At 46.5% G+C, this 19,077-nt stretch overlaps 1 protein-coding gene across 1 annotated transcript in view; it reads left to right on the forward strand.

Annotated features, from left to right (window-relative positions):
- LOC144479505 (TLE family member 5-like) overlaps positions 1–19,077 on the forward strand; it is a 162,134-nt gene that overhangs the window by 51,037 nt on the left and 92,020 nt on the right. The window contains exons 3-4 of the mRNA XM_078198236.1: positions 7,587–7,650; positions 11,087–11,217. Coding sequence (XP_078054362.1) covers positions 7,587–7,650; positions 11,087–11,209 — 187 coding nt within the window. The 3' untranslated portion in view covers positions 11,210–11,217. The remainder of the gene's footprint in view (positions 1–7,586; positions 7,651–11,086; positions 11,218–19,077) is intronic.

A 19,077-nucleotide genomic window follows, 5' to 3' on the forward strand; every position in this document is an offset into this window, starting at 1 on the left:
AGATTTCTTGAATCCATTTTTAGATGGGAGAAATTCAGAGTTTACAACTCGGTATAATCATAACCTTCACCTGGCTGGTCATCTGACGGTAATAATCGGGTAGGTTCCACAATGACAGCGTACCGTCAGGTTAGGCCCAGCCAGTGAAGGCAAAATTGCCATCCAGTGTCTCTAAATGCTTACCATCTTATGGTGGCACAGTGGTTAGCACTGCTGCCTCACGGTGCCAGGGACTTGGGTTCGATTCCCGGCTTGGGTTTGATTTGATTTATTATTGTCACATGTATTGGTATTCCGTGAAAAGTATTGTTTCTTGTGCACTCTACAGGTAAAGCACACCATTCGTAGAGAACAGTAAGAAGTCTCTCAACACCAGGTTAAAGTCCACCAGGTTATTTGGAATCACGAGCTTTCGGAATGCTGCTCTTTCATCAGATGGCATTCATAGAGAAGGAAAGGAGAGGGTGCAAAATGTGGTGTTACAGTCATAGCTAGGGTGTAGAGAAAGATCAACTTAATGCAAGGTAGATCCATTCAAAAGTCTGATGGCAGCAGGGAAGAAGCTGTTCTTGATGGGTTGGTACATTTCCTCAGACTTTTGTATCTTTTTCCTGGTGGAAGAGAGTATGTCCGGGGTGCATGGGGTCCTTGATGATGCTGGCTGCTTTTCTGAGGCAGCAGGAAGTGTAGACAGTGTCAATGGGCGGGAGGTAACTATCTCTGTGGAGTTTGCACATTCTCCCGTGTCTGCATAGGTTTCCTCCGGGTGCTCCGGTTTCCTCCCACAGTCCAAAGATGTGCAGGTTAGGTGGATTGGCCATGCCAAGTTACTCCTTAGTGTCCCAAGATGTGTAGGTTAGGGGGATTAGCTGGATAAATACATGGGGCTACGGGAAAGGGCCTGGATAGGATCCTCTGTTGGAGAGTCGATGCAGACTGGATGGGCCAAATGGCCTCCCTCTGCACTGTAGGGGTTCTGTGGTTCTATCTATATTGTGGCACCTTTTACACAAGTCCACGTTGTCTCAAATTAATACTTGGAGGAAAATGTGGCCCAATCCGAAATGCTGACAGTTTATTCGCTGAAGTATTTGTTGAAAATCAATATTCTGGTTGTGGCATCATAGACATTTTTCGCTTGTAGCTTGGTATTTGTGAGGAACTTGGTATTAATTCATTGCAGCAGAAACGTGTACAGATTGTCACAGACATTGTGCGTACAGCTATTTGCTAAAGAGGCAGAAGAGAAGGAACAGGTCGTGAATGAAGCCCAGTCCATCACGCAAACCAGCCTCCCATCCATTGACTCTATCTACACTTCCCGCTGCCTCGGAAAAGCAGCCAGCATAATTAAGGACCCCACGCACCCAGGACATTCTCTCTGCCACCACCTTCCGTCGGGAAAAAGATACACAAGCCTGAGTTCACGTACCAACCAACTCGAGAACAGCTTCTTCCCTGCTGCCATCAGACTTTTGAATTGCGAGCCACCGTCTGGTTGTGGACAGACGGCCACCAGCTTGTGCTTATATATGTGTACACGCACATACGTACAATAAATTCCCAACATCAGCCTGTATTTCTCATCATCTAACCCCAAATCTGTAATACAATTCACAACTCCAATGAGATGCTGGTCAACAGCTACTTCTGCCTGGACCACAGAATAGTCGTGCGGGTTAAACTGCCAACTCGCATTAAGTTGATCTTTCTCTACACCCTGGCTGTGACTGTAACACTACATTCTGCACCCTCTCCTTTCCTTCTCTATGAACAGTATGTCTTGCCTGTATAGCGTGCAAGAAACAATACTTTTCGCTCTATACCAATACATGTGACAATAAATCAGATCCTTAATGGGGAAAATACCCCCCCTCCTCTTCTCTTCTCTCTCCGCACCCCCCCCCCCCCCCCCCCCCTCCAGATGTTGGTTGTGCATAGTTGGCAGTTTAACCCACACGACTATTGTGTGGTCCAGGCAGAAGTAGCTGTTGACCAGCATCTCATTGGAGTTGTGAATTGTGTTACAGATTTGGGGCTACATTGTTGAGAAATACAGGCTGATGTTGGGAATTTATTGCATGTATGTGCGTGTGTACATATGTAAGCACAAGCTGGTGGCCGTCTGTCCGCAACCAGATGGTGGCTACATTCCACCCAAAATCAGGAGACAATACAAGGGGGTGAAGTGAGTAAGAGCAATAAATACCGCGATTGTCCTTTGAGAGGGTAGATATTAAATTGTTCAGAAAAATATCCTGACAAATACTCTTTCCTCAGCTCAAGCCTGTTCCTGTAGCAGGTTAACTATAAGAAGTCAATGATCAGATGATTCTAAGTCTCTCAACGCCAGGTTAAAGTCTAACCGGTTTATTTGGAATCACGAGCTTTCGGGACGCTGCTCCTTCATTCAGGATAAAGGCGCAGCACTCCATAAACTCATGATTTCAAATAAACCTGTTGGACTTTAACCTGGCGTTGTGAGACTTCTTACTGTGCCCACCCCAGTCCAACGCCGGCATCTCCACATCACACTTGCCTTCAGCTGCCTCGACCTAAATATGGTAATTCCCACCCTAAACCTTTCCACCCCCCACCACTCTTTTTAGACACTGCTTAGAAGCTGCTGCTTTGACCAAACTTTTGGTCATCTATCCTAATATCTCCTTATATGGTATAGTGCGCAAGAAACAATACTTTTTACTACATTCCAATGCATGTGACAATAAATTAAATCAAATCACGGAATTGTTACAGCTTAGAAGGAGGCCATTTGGCCCATTGGCTGGAATGTCACCACTGTTCACGCCAGCAGGATTTTCCCATCCCGCTGCGGTGAATGGAGATTTGGCTGGGGGCCGAATCCTCCGACCTTGCTGCAGCGGGAGCGTGGCGTGAATGGCCAGTGCGATCGCTTCCATTGTGCCTGCACCGGCTCTCCAAATGAGCACCATGACCAAGTAACACCAGCGTCTCCACATCAGGTTAACAATGCAAAGCAGGTTAACAATGCAAAGCAGGTTCAGTGCGTCACTTTGCTTGGTTTAACCACGCTGTCCTGACTCGACTGTCTTGCCTCTTTCTCGGTTGTTGAGTGAAAGCCCAAGACTCTGGGCAGGCGGTGAACTTTGTTTCCATTATTTCCCCCACCCCCAGCATCACCAACCCCAAGAACCATATCGAGGCACACGATAACGTCGTGATGGAATGTGTCCTGGGTACATCTCTGACAAGTTACCCCAAAGACCAGAGCAAGTGGTTGTGTGCACACTATGATGTGGAACCAGCGTATTCAGATTTCACCACCTGCTGGGGTGGGATTTGAACTCGGGTCCCCATAGTATTACCCTGGGTCTCTGGATTGCTCGTCCAGAAACATTACCACTGCGCCACTGCCTCCCCAGGTTAAGTTGAGAGAAATTTAATTGTAGTTTTGAGTCCTCCACCTTGACTGTGCAGCATTGTGTAATCTAAGTGGACAAGATTGCAAGTGTTTAGATGTTGAGAGGTTAGAGACTGAAATCATAGCGGATCTAATCTGGCATTTAGATAATGGCACTAGATATTCAGCATTGATAATCAGCTCTGACGAAGGGTCATCCAGACTCTAAGCGTTGTCTCTATTCTCTCTCCTCCGAATCTGTCAGACCTGCTGAGATTTTCCAGCATTTTCTGTTTTTGTTTCAGATTCCAGCATCCGCAGTGTTTTACTTTTATTTAGGTAACAGCATTGCTTTGCTTTTGAGCACTGCAGTGAAGACGCGTTCCTTGTTTTTGCAGACATCCTGAGTGAAGAGCTTGCAATGTTAACAATATCTCATGTGCTGAGTTATTTGTATGTATGAGCATTCTGCTGTGATCGTCATCTGAAATCTGTCATTACTGTTGGCCTGTTTGTACACCAGTCAGTAAAGATCATCGCAGCTTCTGACCTCTTTGAGAATTTATTAACACAAGTGCTGCAGTCAAAAATCTGTGCGTGTGTGTTTTGAGAACTCGGCTTAAAAAATTAATTGCGCCACTTGGGATTGCATGTGCTGAATGTTGAACCTTCTCGCATCACTTTGGTCGACTTTTGTTTTGGGGCATGATGTTTGTGACATAATTACATAGATGTTAAGACACATAAACAAACCCTTCGGCCCAGCTGATCCGCACTGGTGTTTACGCTCCACTTTCGCCTCCCCGCACCCTGTGTGAGCATCTTACGAGGAAGTAACTATGGTCCCTTCGTCAAGAAAAGGAACTTGCTTGCCCCACCAACGATCACCCTTTTGCCCCTGGGGAAAAGCCATTTATACGGAGAGAGACCTCGGGTCAAACTCCTGGAATTCCATCCCTAACAGCACACTGGGTGTACCTGCACCTCTGACTGCAGTGATTCAAGAAGGCAGCTCACCACCATCTTAAGGGTGACGAGGGATGGGCAATAAATACTGGCCTAGCCAGCGACGCCCACATCCCATAAATTGTTCAAAATTCAAAAGATGGCACAAAAAAGCAATGCTGTTGCTTTAAAGTGAACACCAGGTTTATTTTTTTAAATAATTCTCCAAACTACCATAAACTGAATTATTTGATGTGCAGAGCCAACCATAGTTCCAAAGTTAAGGAACATAGACATGTTTGACGTGTCCATTCGATCATTGCTTCCTTCCTCAGCACTGGTTATTCTTGAAAGGGCGTGTCATCTCGTATGGAGACCTCTGCTAAGTGTATGAAAAGCCTCAAGTTTGTATTCCAGGGAGAATCTTTTGTTAATAGTTGCTATTCTGATTTAAGACCTAGCTGGTAGAACTCTTGCCTCTGGATCAGAAGGTTAAAGTTTTAACGTTTATTTATTAGTGTCACAAGTAGGCTTACATTAACACCATGACAATCCCTTAGTCGCCACACTCTGGCGCTTGTTCGGGTACACTGGGGGAGAATTTAAGCCCGAAATCTTTCGGACTTGTGGGAGGAAACAGGAGCACCCGGAGGAAACCTGCGCAGACACGGGGAGAACGTGCAGACTCCGCACAGACAGTAACCCAAGCCGAGAATCGAACCCAAGTCCCTGGCACTGAGAGGCAGCAGTGCTAACTACTATGCCGCCCAGTTCTTCTGAGACCCAAGTGCTCAAACTGCACAAAAGCCTTGGGCTTTGTCACGTGATCCCTCTGCAACTGGCAGGAATTCAAATTTAGTTGTATATTCCAATTATAACTTGATTAGCTTGTCTGGAGAGCCATCTCAATAATCAGCTCCTCTTGTCCAAGCAATTAACCTTTAAGATGGTCGGTCTTCAGCTGTTGAATATTGTCGGTGGTTTCCATTGATGTCTTGTTGATGAGGCAGGAAGGAAGGTAATTCACCAACTCCGAGGGGAAGTGCCGTTCTCTGTGGTGTGTTTCGCAGACTTGCTATCTCTTCATAGAGTTACAATGTGGAATGTAAAGTATTGTGAGTTAGTCAGCCATCTTGATGTAGGTTGAAATCACTTCAGTCTATTGCAAAAAATCTATATTATTGAAAGTCTATATCATGTCTCCAGCCAATGAATTAAAAATTAATATTGGACATGAGCACATTTTTGTGACACGAGTTGTTGCCTTCCATTCCCGCAGGAGAAATATTCCCGTTTATTTTTTGGTATCATTACATAGAGTGACTCACTGAAGTATTGGTTGGCGCCCAAACAGCACAGTATTGAAGTGAGTTAGCTGTTTCGCAATGCATATCAATAGGACATTGCCCGTAATAGTTTACCTGCACATTAGGGCGGCATGGTGGCACTGTGGTTAGTGCTGCTGCCTCAGTGCCAGGGACCCGGGTTCAATTCTGACCATGGGTGACTATTGTGTGCAGTTGACACGTTCTCCCCGTTTCTATGTGTGTTTCCTCCAAGTGCTCCGGTTTCCTCTCACAGTCCAAAGATGTGCGGGTTAGGTTGATAAATTGCCCCTTAGTGTCAAGGGGATTAGCACGGTAAATATGTGGGGGTTACTGGGATAGGGCCTGGGTGCGGTTGTAATCAGTGCAGGCTTGATGGGCTGAATGGCCTTCTTCTGCACTCTTGGGATTCTGATTCTGTTGTTATTACGATTCCCCCCTCCCCTCCCGAGACCAATAATGTAATAATGTTTAAAAGGAAAGTTCAAATTTCCAGTTAATAGCTAAAAGAATGACATCAAGGATTCACATTTTAAGAGGTTTACTGTAACAAATGGCTGAAACACTATTATCCAAACACTATCTTTAACAACTATACTTTAAACCCTCCCCAAAGTGAGAGTTAATCTCAGCCCGATTGGAAAAATACACTCCTCAGGTATACTTTACACTGTCCTTTACATGGATATTAAATTTTCCCAGGATCAATCACCAAGTGATTTTTTGCTGCCTAGAGTTTATTCCTAATCTTTTTTTTTCTGAGTCTGCGAGGCTTAGAACTATTTTTCACGGTGAGGATTTCTTTTCCTGGAAATATCCCCTCTAGCTCGAGCTCAAGCGAGCAACTCTTCCAGCCTCGTTTTCAAACCAAGTACAAGCTTCCTACCTCATTTCTGTGGGGCATGCTGCAGAGACACTTTTTTTTGCCTTGAGCTGCCCTTTCTCTCCCAGATCTTTTTTTACACAGAGGGTGGTGGGGGACTGGAATGCACTGCCGAGTGAGGTATTTGAGGCAGACACGTTAGCGACATTTAAGACTGATCTGGATAGACACATGAACAGACGGGGAATAGAGGGGTACAGGCGGTTGGTCTAGATAGGACAACATGATCGGTGCAGGAGGCTAATCGCTAGACTATCAATCCAGAAATGCAGCTAATGTTCTGGGGACCCGGGTTCGAATCTCGCCACGGCAGGTGGTGGAATTTGAATTCAGTCAAAGAAAATCTGGAATTAAGAATCTACTGATGACCATGAAACCATTGTCGATTGTTGGAAAAACCCATCTGGTTCACTTTAGGGAAGGAAATCTGCTGTCCTTACGTGGTCTGGCCTACATGTGACTCCAGAGCCACAGCAATGTGGTTGACTCTTAACTGCCCTTCAAGGGCAACTAGGGATGGACAATAAATGTTGGCCAGCCAGCGACGCCCATGTCCCACGAATGACTTAAAAAAACAAAATTCACAGCAGCATTACAGATCTCTGCCCCCTAACGATTAACTCAGTCCCCCGACCATCCATCTCCGTAAGTGTACCTTCGACGACATAATGAACCAACTATTGACCACCCATGGCAGAAACTTGGGCCTCTGGGTCACGACTTCGTTGGGTAGCACCGTGAGAGCTCCAATTGGTGAAATAGGTCTCAAACATTCGGGTCTCTTCTGTGAAGCCTGCGATTAGCACCAGCTCACTGCATCTCGGCAGGAGGGCAGAGCAGTAGATGTTTTTAATTCAACAGAGTGTGATGCATTGGTTAATTATACAAAAGCACGCAACTGTAAAATATTTTGACTTCATTTGTCCCCAAGGACAAGAGCAAAGGACAGAGCTTTGAATTTGGAATGAGACTTGAAGAGGAGAAAAAAGGATTTTTTTTCCTTTGGTTAGAATTAGTCATTTTGAAACCTCTCTTGTGTTTTTAACCACAGCCTCAAGTTGGAATGTGACAAACTGGCCAGTGAAAAGACGGAAATGCAACGCCATTATGTCATGGTAAGGACCCTCCACTTGATTCTTGCTCTGTAAAAGAGTTGGGGCGGAGTTTTCCCATCCCACCCCGTCAAGGGGATCGTAGCGGGCGGGACACGGACCATGCAAAGGTCCGTTGACCTCGGGTGGGATTTTCCGACCTTCGGTGGGGTGGGGGGTGGTGGGAGCACGGCCGGAAAATCCCGCCTTTGAAGTCTACCCTTGCGTTGTATGGATATTTAGGACTCTGAAGGTAGCTGGAGGCTGTATCTTAATAATTTAACAGCTGTGAATTTTTCTCCTTTTGTGAAATACCATGTCATCTTGCACAATGTTGCCACTTCTGATTTAAACAAAAAAAAATTGATATGTAGTTGAAATGTTGTGCGCACTGAACCAAACGTCCTGCAGTACTCTGCACCCTTCAGCTAAACCTGGGTTAGTGGACACAGCTCACTAACCGCTTTTGTATGACCCCGAATAGTTACTGAGGTTCAGTGAGATGTCCCTCTGTATTTCATCCACCCATATTGAACCTCTGAACGCCCAACAGTAACCCACTGCTAATGTTGCTGTTGGAAGAGAGGGCACTGTTCTCCAATGAGCAGGCGAGTTAAGAGTTGGACTGAATATTGAGTGAAGAATGTTTGCTATCTCGCTCTCCTTTGATGTAGAATCATAGAATCCCTCATTGCAGAAGGAGGCCATTCGGCCCATCGAGTCTGCACCAACCACAATCCCACCCAGGCCCTATTCCCATAACCCCATGCATTTACCCTAGCTAGTCCCCCTGACACTAAGGGGCAATTTAGCATGGCCAATCCACCTAACCTGCACATCAGGGCGGCACGGTGGCACAGTGGTCAGCAGTGATGTCTCACAGCTCCTGCGACCTGGTTTCGATTCCTGTCTGTGTGGAATTTGCACGTTCTCCCCATGTCTACGTGGGTTTCCTCCAACAGTCCAAAGATGTGCGGGTTAGGTGCATTGGCCATACTAAATTGCCCCTTAGTGTCCCGGGATGCGTTGGTTAGAGGGATTCGCAGGGTAAATATGTGGGGTTATGGGGATAAGGCCGAGGTGGGATTGTTGTTGGTGCAGACTCCATAGAACCATAGACTCGATGGGCCAAATGGCCTCCTTCTGCACTGCAGGGTTTTCTATGATCTTGAGTGTGGGAAACCGGAGCACCCGGAGGAAACCCACGCAGACACAGGAAGAACATGCAAACTCCACACAAGCAGTGACCCAAGCCGGGAAACAAACCCGGGGGTCCCTGGCATAGTGCTTTCCACTGTGCTGCCCTCGATGTGAAAGATGTAGTGAACCACATGGGCTTTTATTTTTACCTGATCTAATTTCACTGCTACTGCCTGTTTGTGCAGGGAGACACGCCCGTTACCAAACACCTCAAGATTTTAAGTACTGATCCACGTTCTGCTTCTATCCACGAAGCATTCCCACTAAGAATTCCGGTCAGGAACTTATTCCTGTTTCGACCCTGGGTCCCCAAATGGTATTTGCTGATCTCCGCACTTGGCCTGGCTGACCCGGGTTCGGAAGGGGGAAATTGGCCACAGTTTCTGTACTCGATTACCATGTAGCCCCCCTCCCTATCACCCCCACCCTGGATGTTGTGTCTTTGTAGCTGCTCTGCGGAGCACACGGTCCAAATTGAAATCAGCTGCGGTTTTCCCACAGCCAAAACTCAAGCGTCTAGTGTCCAGTATCAATACTCTGGAAGGCAGTTGGTGCCAGTGGCTCTGTATCTGAGTTACTCCCTGCAGGAGAGATGGTGAGAGTGCCCCTCTCTCTCTTTTTTTTTAAAACAAGGCATCGGGTTTGTATTATGCATTATGTTTTATGGCACTTTTCCCACTTGAGAATCTGGCTTTACAGATTAGACATTTGCTCATTGAGCTGATGATTGAGAGTGCAGAGAAGGTTCACCAGACTGATTCCTGGGATGGCGAGACTGACTCGTGAGGGGAGATTGAGTAGGTTAGGATTATATTTGCTGGCGTTCCAAAGAATGAGGGGGAGATCTCATTGAAACCTCTGAAATTCAAGCAAGGCTCCCTGGTCTCAAGAGTGTTGGCTATGAGGAGAGGTTAAATAAACTAGGATTGTTTGCACCGGAAAGACGGAGGCTGAGAGGAGACCTGATAGAGGTCTACAAAATTGAGAGCCATGGACAGGGTGGATAGTCGGTGGCTTTTTCACAGGGTGGAAGAATCAATTACAAGGGGGCACAGGTTCAAGGTGAGAGGGGGAAAGTTTAAAGGAGATGTGTGGGGGGGGGGGTGTTTCAGAGTGGTGGGTGCCTGGAACGCGCTGCCAGAGGAGGTGGTGGAAGCATGCTACATGAATAGGGAGGGAATAGAGGGATATGGACTCTATGTAATCAAGTCTTAAAGGTACAAGGCGGCCTTCACGACACACGACAACGCAGAGTCGCTGAGCAGAGACTGATAGCCAAATTCCGCACACATGAGGACGGCCTCAACCGGGATCTTGGGTTCATGTCACACTATCTGTAACCCCCACGACTTGCCTGAGCTTGCAAAATCTCACTAACTGTCGTGGCTGGAGGCAATATACATCTCTTTAACCTGTGCTTAACCCTCTCTCCGCTCACATTGTCTGTACCTTTAAGACTTGATCACCTGTAAAGACTCGCATTCCAACCATTATTTTGTAAATTGAGTTTGTGTCTTTATATGCCCTGTTTGTGAACTGAAATCCCACTCACCTGATGAAGGAGCAGCGCTCTGAAAGCTTGTGGCTTGTGCGACCAAATAAACCTGTTGGACTTTAACCTGGTGTTGTGAGACTTCTTACTGTGTTTACCCCAGTCCAACGCCAGCATCTCCACATTGGGGGTGCCAAGAACCAGGGGTCACAATCCAAGGATACAGCATAGACCATTTAGGACGGAGATTAAAAAACAGTTCTTCACTCAAGGAGTGGTCGGCCTGTGGAATTCACTACCACAAAGTAGTTGAGGCCAAAATATTGTATGTTTTCAAGAAGCAGTTAGATTTAGCACTTGCGACAAAGGGGGTCAAAGGATTTGGGAAGGGGGGGTGGGGAGAGGTGGGATCAAGCTATTGAGTTGGATGATCAGCCATGATCATAAGATATAGGAGTAGAATTGGGCCATTCGGCCCATCAAGTCTGCTCCGCCATTCAATCATGGCCGATGTGATTCTCATCCCCATTCTCCTGCCTTCTCCTCGTAAGAATGAATGGCAGAGCAGGATCAAAGGGCCAAATGGCCTCCTCCTGCTCCTATTTTCTACGTGTCAGCTTAGGTGAATGAGCAATTGACCACCGGAGATCGGAGACGGATATCCTGATCACCGTAACATGGTTGTGTGAACCTCCTGAAGGTTCATCCATTATAGAGTGCAAGATATTAACATTTCATTCTTGGTTTGATTTTTTTTTTTCCTTCCAGTATTATGAAATGTCGTATGGTTTGAACATCGAAATGCACAAACAGGTAAGTGGCTTTCTTCGTCTTCCTGTTCTTCAAATTCCTCAAGAGGTTTGTATCAAAACCTTGCTGAAATTAGACTGATCATAAAAGTGACACATTTCATGACCAAGCCTGGCTGTAAATAGAACTTTTCTCTTTGTAATTTCCAATTATGCACCAATGAATAATTAAATGTTCTTTTTAATTGGAAATGCCGACAGATTAATTTGAATGATAAATTAATAATGGGCACTGTCTCATTTATTATTACTTTTTATAAAGTGCTTCAGAGCTTTCAACCTTTATTAAATATTTAAAAAGTAAATGTCGTTGACTTCAGTTGTGCGTCTATTGTTTGATGATTTACACTCTCCTTCCACTCATGTTCCAGGAAATCAAATGTGACATTATATAATGAACCGTTAATGTGATTTAATATCTTTTGGGGGCTTATTTCCCACTGTGAAGGATCTTAAAAGCGGCGTGCTAAAGATTCCCCGCTTTCTGGTGGAATGTATTTGCTGCTTACAATTCCACTCTCCCAGCATCTCCCCGCCTACCTGTTGTGATGTGAAATCATAGTTTCATGAATGGATTTGCCTCAATTTCCAGGGCAGCGATGAAGTAGCTGCTTTTTGTGAGGATGCAGGGTGGCTGCTGGCGTTTCAATTAGATGTTTTTGTTATTCGCGCCCTCCCATTCCCCCGAAACGACTCTCAACCCGTGTCCCACCGATGTCCACTCGAGCTGTGAAGCAACCCCGACAGGTCATAGAATCCTACATTGCAGAAGGAGGCCACTCGGCCCATCGAGTCTGCATCGACCACAATCCCACCCAGGACCTATCCCTATAACCCCATGCATTTACCCCTAGCTAGTCCCCCTGACACTAAGGGGCAATTTAAGCATGGCCAATCCCACCTAACCGCACATCTTTGGACTGTGGTTAGCACTGCTGCCTCACAGTGCCAGGGACCCGGGTTCGATTCCCGGCTCGGGTCACTGTCTGTGTGGAGTTTGCACGTTCTCCTCGTGTCTGCGTGGGTTTCCTCCGAGTGCTCTGGTTTCCTCCCACAATCTGAAAGACGTGCTGGTTAGTTGCAGTGACCCGAACAGACGCCGGAGTGTGGCGACTCGGGGACTTTCACACTAACTTCATTGCAGTGTTAATGTAAGCCTTACTTGTGACTAATAAATAAACTTTAAACTGGAGCACCTGGTGGAGATCCATGCGGACATGGGAAGAAGGTGCAAACTCTGCACAGACAGTGACCCCAGCCGCGAATCGAACTGGGTCCCTGGCGCTGTGAGGCAGCAGTGCTAACCACTGTGCCGTCCACTTTGCATCCCTCCACATCTGGATCTTGCCTGTTGTTTTAGTTGTGTAACTTTAGGCTGTAGTATTGGCAGTCACAGGCTTGTCGCCGTTAGAGGCAGCTGTGGAAGCTGAAATCCACATCGTGTATTGTGCAAATCATATCGCCTTACCCACACCAGTTTTTTTGAACCAACAGTATTACAGGTTGTGTGTTCCTGTATGCGCAAATTAGCTGCAGCATTTATCTACCCAATGGCGGTGACTATTCTTCAAAAGCAAAATGTACTGGTTACACATCTGCTGGAATGTGTGTCCAATTTGGGACATTGCATTTTAGGAAGAATCAAGATCTTGGGACAGAGTGCAGAAGAGATTTACTCAAATGGTACCATGGATGGAAGAACTTGAGTGATGTGGCAAGATTGGAGAAGCTGAGGTTGTTGTACAACAGGGATGGTTAAGAGATGTGATTGAGGTGTTTAAAGTGAGGAAGGATTTTGACTGAGGCTATCAGAGGGCACAGATTTAAAGGAATTTGCAAAAGAACCAGAAGCGACTGGAAAGAAAATAAAATTCACTGAGTTGTCATAGAATTCCTACAGTGCAGAAGGAGGCCATTCGGCCCATCAAGCCTGCACCGACGACAATCCCAACCAGGCCCTATCCCCATAACTCCATGTATTTACCCTGCTTGTCACCCTCATACTGAGGCAATTTAACATGGCCAATCAACTTAACCCGTACATAGTTGGGGTGTAGGAGGAAACCGGAGCACCCGGAGGAAACCCACGCAGACACGGGGAGAGCAATCAAACTCCACACAGACAGTCACCCATGGTCGGAATTGAACCTGGGTCCCTGGTGCTGTGAGGCAGCAGTGCTAACCACTGTGCCGCCCATGATCTGGAATGTGAGCTGAAAAGATAGTGGAAGCAAATTCACTAACGTGTGGAAGGGAAAATCTGCAGAGCTGTGGGGAAAGAGCAAGGGGAGTGCTGCACTGTTGGAGGTGCCATATTACAGATGAAATGTTAAACAAAGGTCCTACGTGCCTGGATAGGTGAATGTGAAAGATCCCATGGCAAAACGCTGAAGAGCTCGGGAACTATGCCTCATGTCCCAGCCAAGATCCACTTTTTAATAGATGCCATTTTAAAAAAAGCTGGTCGTTAGCGCAGTGTTGGTGCAATATGGATGTTTTACTACAATTGTTTAGGGCGTTAGTGAGGCCACACCTGGAGTATTGTGTGCAGTTATGGTCTCCTTAACTGATGAAGGATGTCCTTGCTATAGAGGGAGAGCAGCGAAGGTTTACCAGGCGCTGTGAGGCAGCAGTGCTCGGCGCTGTGAGGCAGCAGTGCTCGGCGCTGTGAGGCAGCAGTGCTCACCACTGTGCCGTTCACTTTGCAGCGAACTGTCATATGAGGAGAGACTAAGTCGGTTAGGATTATGCTCAACTGGAGTTTAGAAGAGTGAGAGGGGATCTCATAGAAACTTATAAAATTCTAACAGGACTAGACAGGGTAGATTCAGAAAGTGTGTTCCCAATGGTGGGGGAGTCCAGAACTAGGGGTCATAGTTTGAGGATAAGGGGTAAACCTTTTGGGACTGAGGTGAGGAGAAATTACTTCACTCAGAAGGTGGTGAATGTGTGGAATTCACTACCACAGAAAGTAGTTGAGGCCAAAATGGTGTGCGACTTCAAGAAGAAATTAGATACAGCTCTTGGGGCTAAAGGGATCAAGGGATATGGGGGGGGTGGGCAGCAGACGGGATCAGGATATTTGAATTTAATGATCAGCCATGATCAAAATGAATGGCGGGACAGGCTTGAAGGGCCGAATGGCCTACTCCTTCTAGATTCTGTTGTTTAAAATTTTAAAGTTTATTTATTAGTGTCACAAGTAGGCTTACATTGATACTGCAATGAAGTTACTGTGAAAATCCCCAAGTCGCCACACTCTGGCGCCTATTCGGGTACACTGAGGGAGAATTTAGCACGGTCAATCAACCTAACCAGCATGTCTTTTGGACTGAGGGAGGAAACCAGAGCACCCGGAGGAAACCCACGCAGACATGGGGAGAACGTGCAGACTCCGCACAGACAGTGACCCGAGCTGGGAATCGAACCCGGGTCCCTGGCGCTGTGAGGCAGCAGTGCTAACCACTGTGCCACCGTGCCACTGTTGTCCTGCGATGCTGGCAAAAGCAGAAATCAAAGAACCATCCTGGTTTGAGTGGCTGGTAGATTGGGGAAGAACGCAGTGTTGTTCGTGAATAACAATTATCCAATCTCCTTTAGTGATCTATCCTCATTAGAAAGTTATGTCACTTTGGGATTGAGAAAGGGGGATATCGAGCAATGTTAAGTACCTGGTTACTGGGAAACAGCAGCTTGCTGTTGCATGTTGATAGAACCGCTCACTTAAACTGCTCTGAAATCTGCTGTAGAGTGCTGAGTTTGAATTGCATTTTAATCTTCCGGGTTCTTAAGAGGACAAATTAATGAGGTTGTAATTTTGGAAACGAGCTGGCATGATGAGCATCAAACCTGACGTCTGACTGGATGAATTTCAGGAGGTTAATTGGAGTGGGTCGTATGTTCAGTCGCTTGAATTCAGTTGTTTCAAATCAGTTGGGTGTGAGGGTGGAGAGGGCAGCTTTGGCAGTGGGGAAAATTACTCAGTCATTTAACATTTTGACCAACAGACCATTCGTCATCTGTTTTGTCTTCCATTCCTTATCTCTGCCTTTGCTGAAGGTCCTCGCTGTTCTCGGGGGCGCCAGCTGTAATTCGCTGTTTTGTGTGTGGGGTGGGGGGAGTGTTGTCGATGTGTGTTCAGGGGGAGCTGCTGTTACTGGGTGTGGTGGTGATTGATTGGTAGGCGGGGCGTGTTCTCTAGATGGAAGGGTGACAGCAGGGCCAATAGGATGTGCGCTAGGGCCAGTCGGTAGGTGCTGCAGGAGAGAGACCAGTGGTGGTGGTGGTGGGGGGGGGGGGGGGGGGAGGGGGTGGAGGTGTGCTGGGCAGGAGGAGGGGCTTAAGGCTCCGAAAGCTTGTGTGGCTTTTGCTACCAAATAAACCTGTTGGACTTTAACCTGGTGTTATTAGACTTCTTACTGGGAGGGGGAAGGCCAGTGAGGCATGTAGTGGGGGGGGCGGTGTTGTGACCTATCCTGAATTCGGCCTGGTCGCATGCTTGGATGATTTAACGATTAAAGAGGGGCCCAGGTAGTGTTACTGGGAAGCGGCTGTAAGATCGTGATACCTGTTGGCAATGACCTGAGCAGCAGTTCTGATGATGAATAGATTTTCCTGATTCCGGGATTCACGACCCCTGTCTGATTCTTGGGAGTGCCTTCAAAGAGTGCCAGTTGTTCTGGGTCAAAAGCTTGTATCCTCCATGCCCAACCTGGCCAGCTCCAGTACGATGACAGACTTGCCCCAGTCCTTCACAATTTCTGTAGAATTGGGCCAGCTTTGAAAGGATTAGTGGTTCATGGCCCCTTGCAGGAATTGTCAGCCAAAATCTGCATAATTGGATCTTTATAAAGGTAAGTTCAGAAGGTTGCCCTCATGCCCCCCCCCCTCCTCCCCCCACCTCACATCCATGCCATTTATGATCCCATACCGAACCTATGCTATAAAAGTTTTGAGTGCTTGCAGTTTCAGCTATTGAAACTTCAGAGGATCTAGATGATTGACACGTATAGTAAAAATAAGGTGGAAAATTATCAATTTTTAACACATCCTACCACCGCTATAGGGTTCATTGCTTCTGTACGATGTATAATGAGCCATAGCTTGGTATGGGAAACATGAGCAGCCATTGTGGGTGGGTCCTGGGCCCTATTGTGGCATGAAGGACCACGGAGAGTGGGTAGAGGCATGGATGGGAGTTGGGGAATGTGAGGCAGTCAGAGCCTTTCTGTTTTTATTTTAACTGGGACGATGTCCCACAGTACTGAAGCAGGCCTTTTAGGTAGTCTGCCGTTGCACCCATCAGCCTCTGTGGCTGCCTTTGATCTCTTTCCTGCGCCAGAGTCCAGCCCGCATCCACTACCCAGCAACGTAGTTCCAGCTTTTATGGGCCCTTCCTCCGAGGTGGGTGGCCAAGCTAGAAATTTTCTCACGACCCACTTCAGCAATGAAAATCCATGCCTTAGATTCCAGTCTCTGAGAGGTGTTGGGACCGGGTTTATAGATGGTTATACTTCAAGCTGTGTATTTAATTCTGAGACAAAATGGAGATTGGGGGCTAGAGAATAGCTAATTAACATTTTATCTGGATACAAGGCCTGTGTGATTCACGTTGCCATGCAATTCACATTGCCATGTAGATACATTCTGAGAGGGGAACCCATGACTAGGCATTGTCAGAACAGGTTACAGAGTTTGCCTTGTGATATCCCTGAAACACACGGACAAGCCACTCTGCAAGAATCTGAGCGGGAGAGCAGAGAGTTAAAGATGGCCAGTTTCTATTATTTACCATGGAGAATGCGGGTGGGAAGATTGAAGAGCGAAAGTTCAAAGATTTAAACAAGACTGGAGGATTAGAATCATAGAAACCCTACAGCACAGAAAGAGGCCATTCGGCCCATCGAGTCTGCACCGACCACAATCCCACCCCAGGCCCTATCCCTACAAGCCCATACATTTACCCTGCTAATCCCTCTAACCTACGCATCTCAGGACACTAAGGGGCAATTTACAATGGTCAATCAACCTAACCCGCACATCTTTGGACTGTGGGAGGAAACCGGAGCACCCCACACAGACACGAGGAGAATGTGCAAACTCCACACAGACAGTGACCCAAGCCGGGAATCGAACCCAGGTCCCTGGAGCTGTGAAGCAGCAGTGCTAACCACTGTGCTACCGTGCCTGGCTTTGGCTAGAGGGAAGAATCTTCACCTTGAAAGTCGATTTGGGATTTAAGGTACCCAGCTAGAAAATTGAAAAAGAGCTAAGAGTCATTTGTCCTTGGAGAATGAAGTCTCTACTTAAGAGACACTTTAAAGTCCAACCATAATGTTGGATCAGTTATTTTAAAGGTTAAAGTTCATTTCTGTACTTTTGTCAGCAGCTTGTACTATGATGTTTCATCAGTATTGCTTTTAATTTGTTGTTACAGTGAAAGTCTTGAAACTCAATCTTGTGTGATCCTTTCAGTCAGTCATTGGAAGTTCAAATTTCATTTTAATAGTTGTTGAAATGAGCAAAGCCAGCGCATGCAGCGAACTGAAACCTGACAAAAGTATTTCCCATTCTTGAGGGAACCTGGCACTGAGCATAGACCAGGCATGGGAAATATTGTGCAGAGAGCCTAGAGGGATATAGACATGTTAAGTGAGTCAGCAAACATTTGGTCGATGGAATATAATGTCGGGAAATATGAGGTTGTGTACTTCGGAAGAATAAAAGGAGTCAAATATTATTTAAATGGGGACGTGGCAGCACAAGGGGATTTGGGGGACCTCGTGCATAAATCACAAAAAGCAACATGCAAGTGCAGCAGGTAATAGGGAAGGCAAGTGGAAAGTTGACCCTTATTTCAAAGGAGTTGGAGTATTTAAAAAAAGGAAATCTTGCTCAAACTGTACAAAGCACTAGTTAGATCACACTTGGAATACTGTGAACAGTTTTGGTCCCTTTATCTAAGGAAATATATACTGGCATTGGCAGCAGTCCCGAGAAGGTTCACCAGATTGATCCTGGGTATGGAGGGATTTTCTTATGAGGAGAGGTTGAGTAGGTTGGAGCCTGTACTCATTGGAGTTTATAAGAATGAGAGACCACCTTTATTGAGACATACAGGATTCTTGGGGTGCTTGACAGGGTGGATGCTGAGAGGTTGTTTCCCCCCTGTGGGAGAGTCTAGGTGTGGAGATGCCGGCGTTGGACTGGGGTAAACACAGTAAGAAGTTTAACAACACCAGGTTAAAGTCCAACAGGTTTATTTGGTAGCAAAAGCCACACAAGCTTTCGGAGCTCTAAGTCTAGGACCAGAGGGCTTAATCTCAGAGGAAGAGGTTGTCCATTTAAAGCAGAGATGAGGAGGAATTTCTTCCAAGTTTTATGAATCTATGAAATTATTTACTGCATCTATGTAGGGCAGCACGGTGGGACAGTGGTTAGCACTGCTGCCTCACAGTACCAGGGACGTGGGTTCGATTCCCGGCTTGAGTCTTTGTCTGTGCGGAGTTTGCACGATTTTCCCGTGTCTGTGTGGGTTTCCTCCGGGTGCTCCAGTTTCCTCCCACAGTCCGAAGGACATGCTGGTTAGGTGCATTGGTCATGCAAAATTCTCCCTCAGTGTACCCGAACAGGCGCCAGAGTGTGGCGACTAGGGGATTTTCACAGTAACTTCATTGCAGTGTTAATGTAAGCTTACTTGTGACACTAATAAATAAACTTTAGAATCTTGAGAGCGCAGTGAATCTGTGGAATTCTTTTATCACAGAGGGCTGTAGAGGCTGGGCTGTTCTCGAGGCTGAGATCGACAGGTGTTATGGGGATAAGGTGGGAAAGTGGAGTTGAGGATTATCGTATCAGATGATTTAATTTAATGGCAGAGCAGATTCGAGGGCCAAATGGCCTCCTGCTGCTCCTTGTGGTCGTAGGATAGTCACTATTGTACTAGCAAAG

The sequence above is a fragment of the Mustelus asterias genome, chromosome 26, assembly GCF_964213995.1.
Source record: "Mustelus asterias chromosome 26, sMusAst1.hap1.1, whole genome shotgun sequence".
NCBI classification, from domain to species: Eukaryota; Metazoa; Chordata; class Chondrichthyes; order Carcharhiniformes; family Triakidae; genus Mustelus; species Mustelus asterias.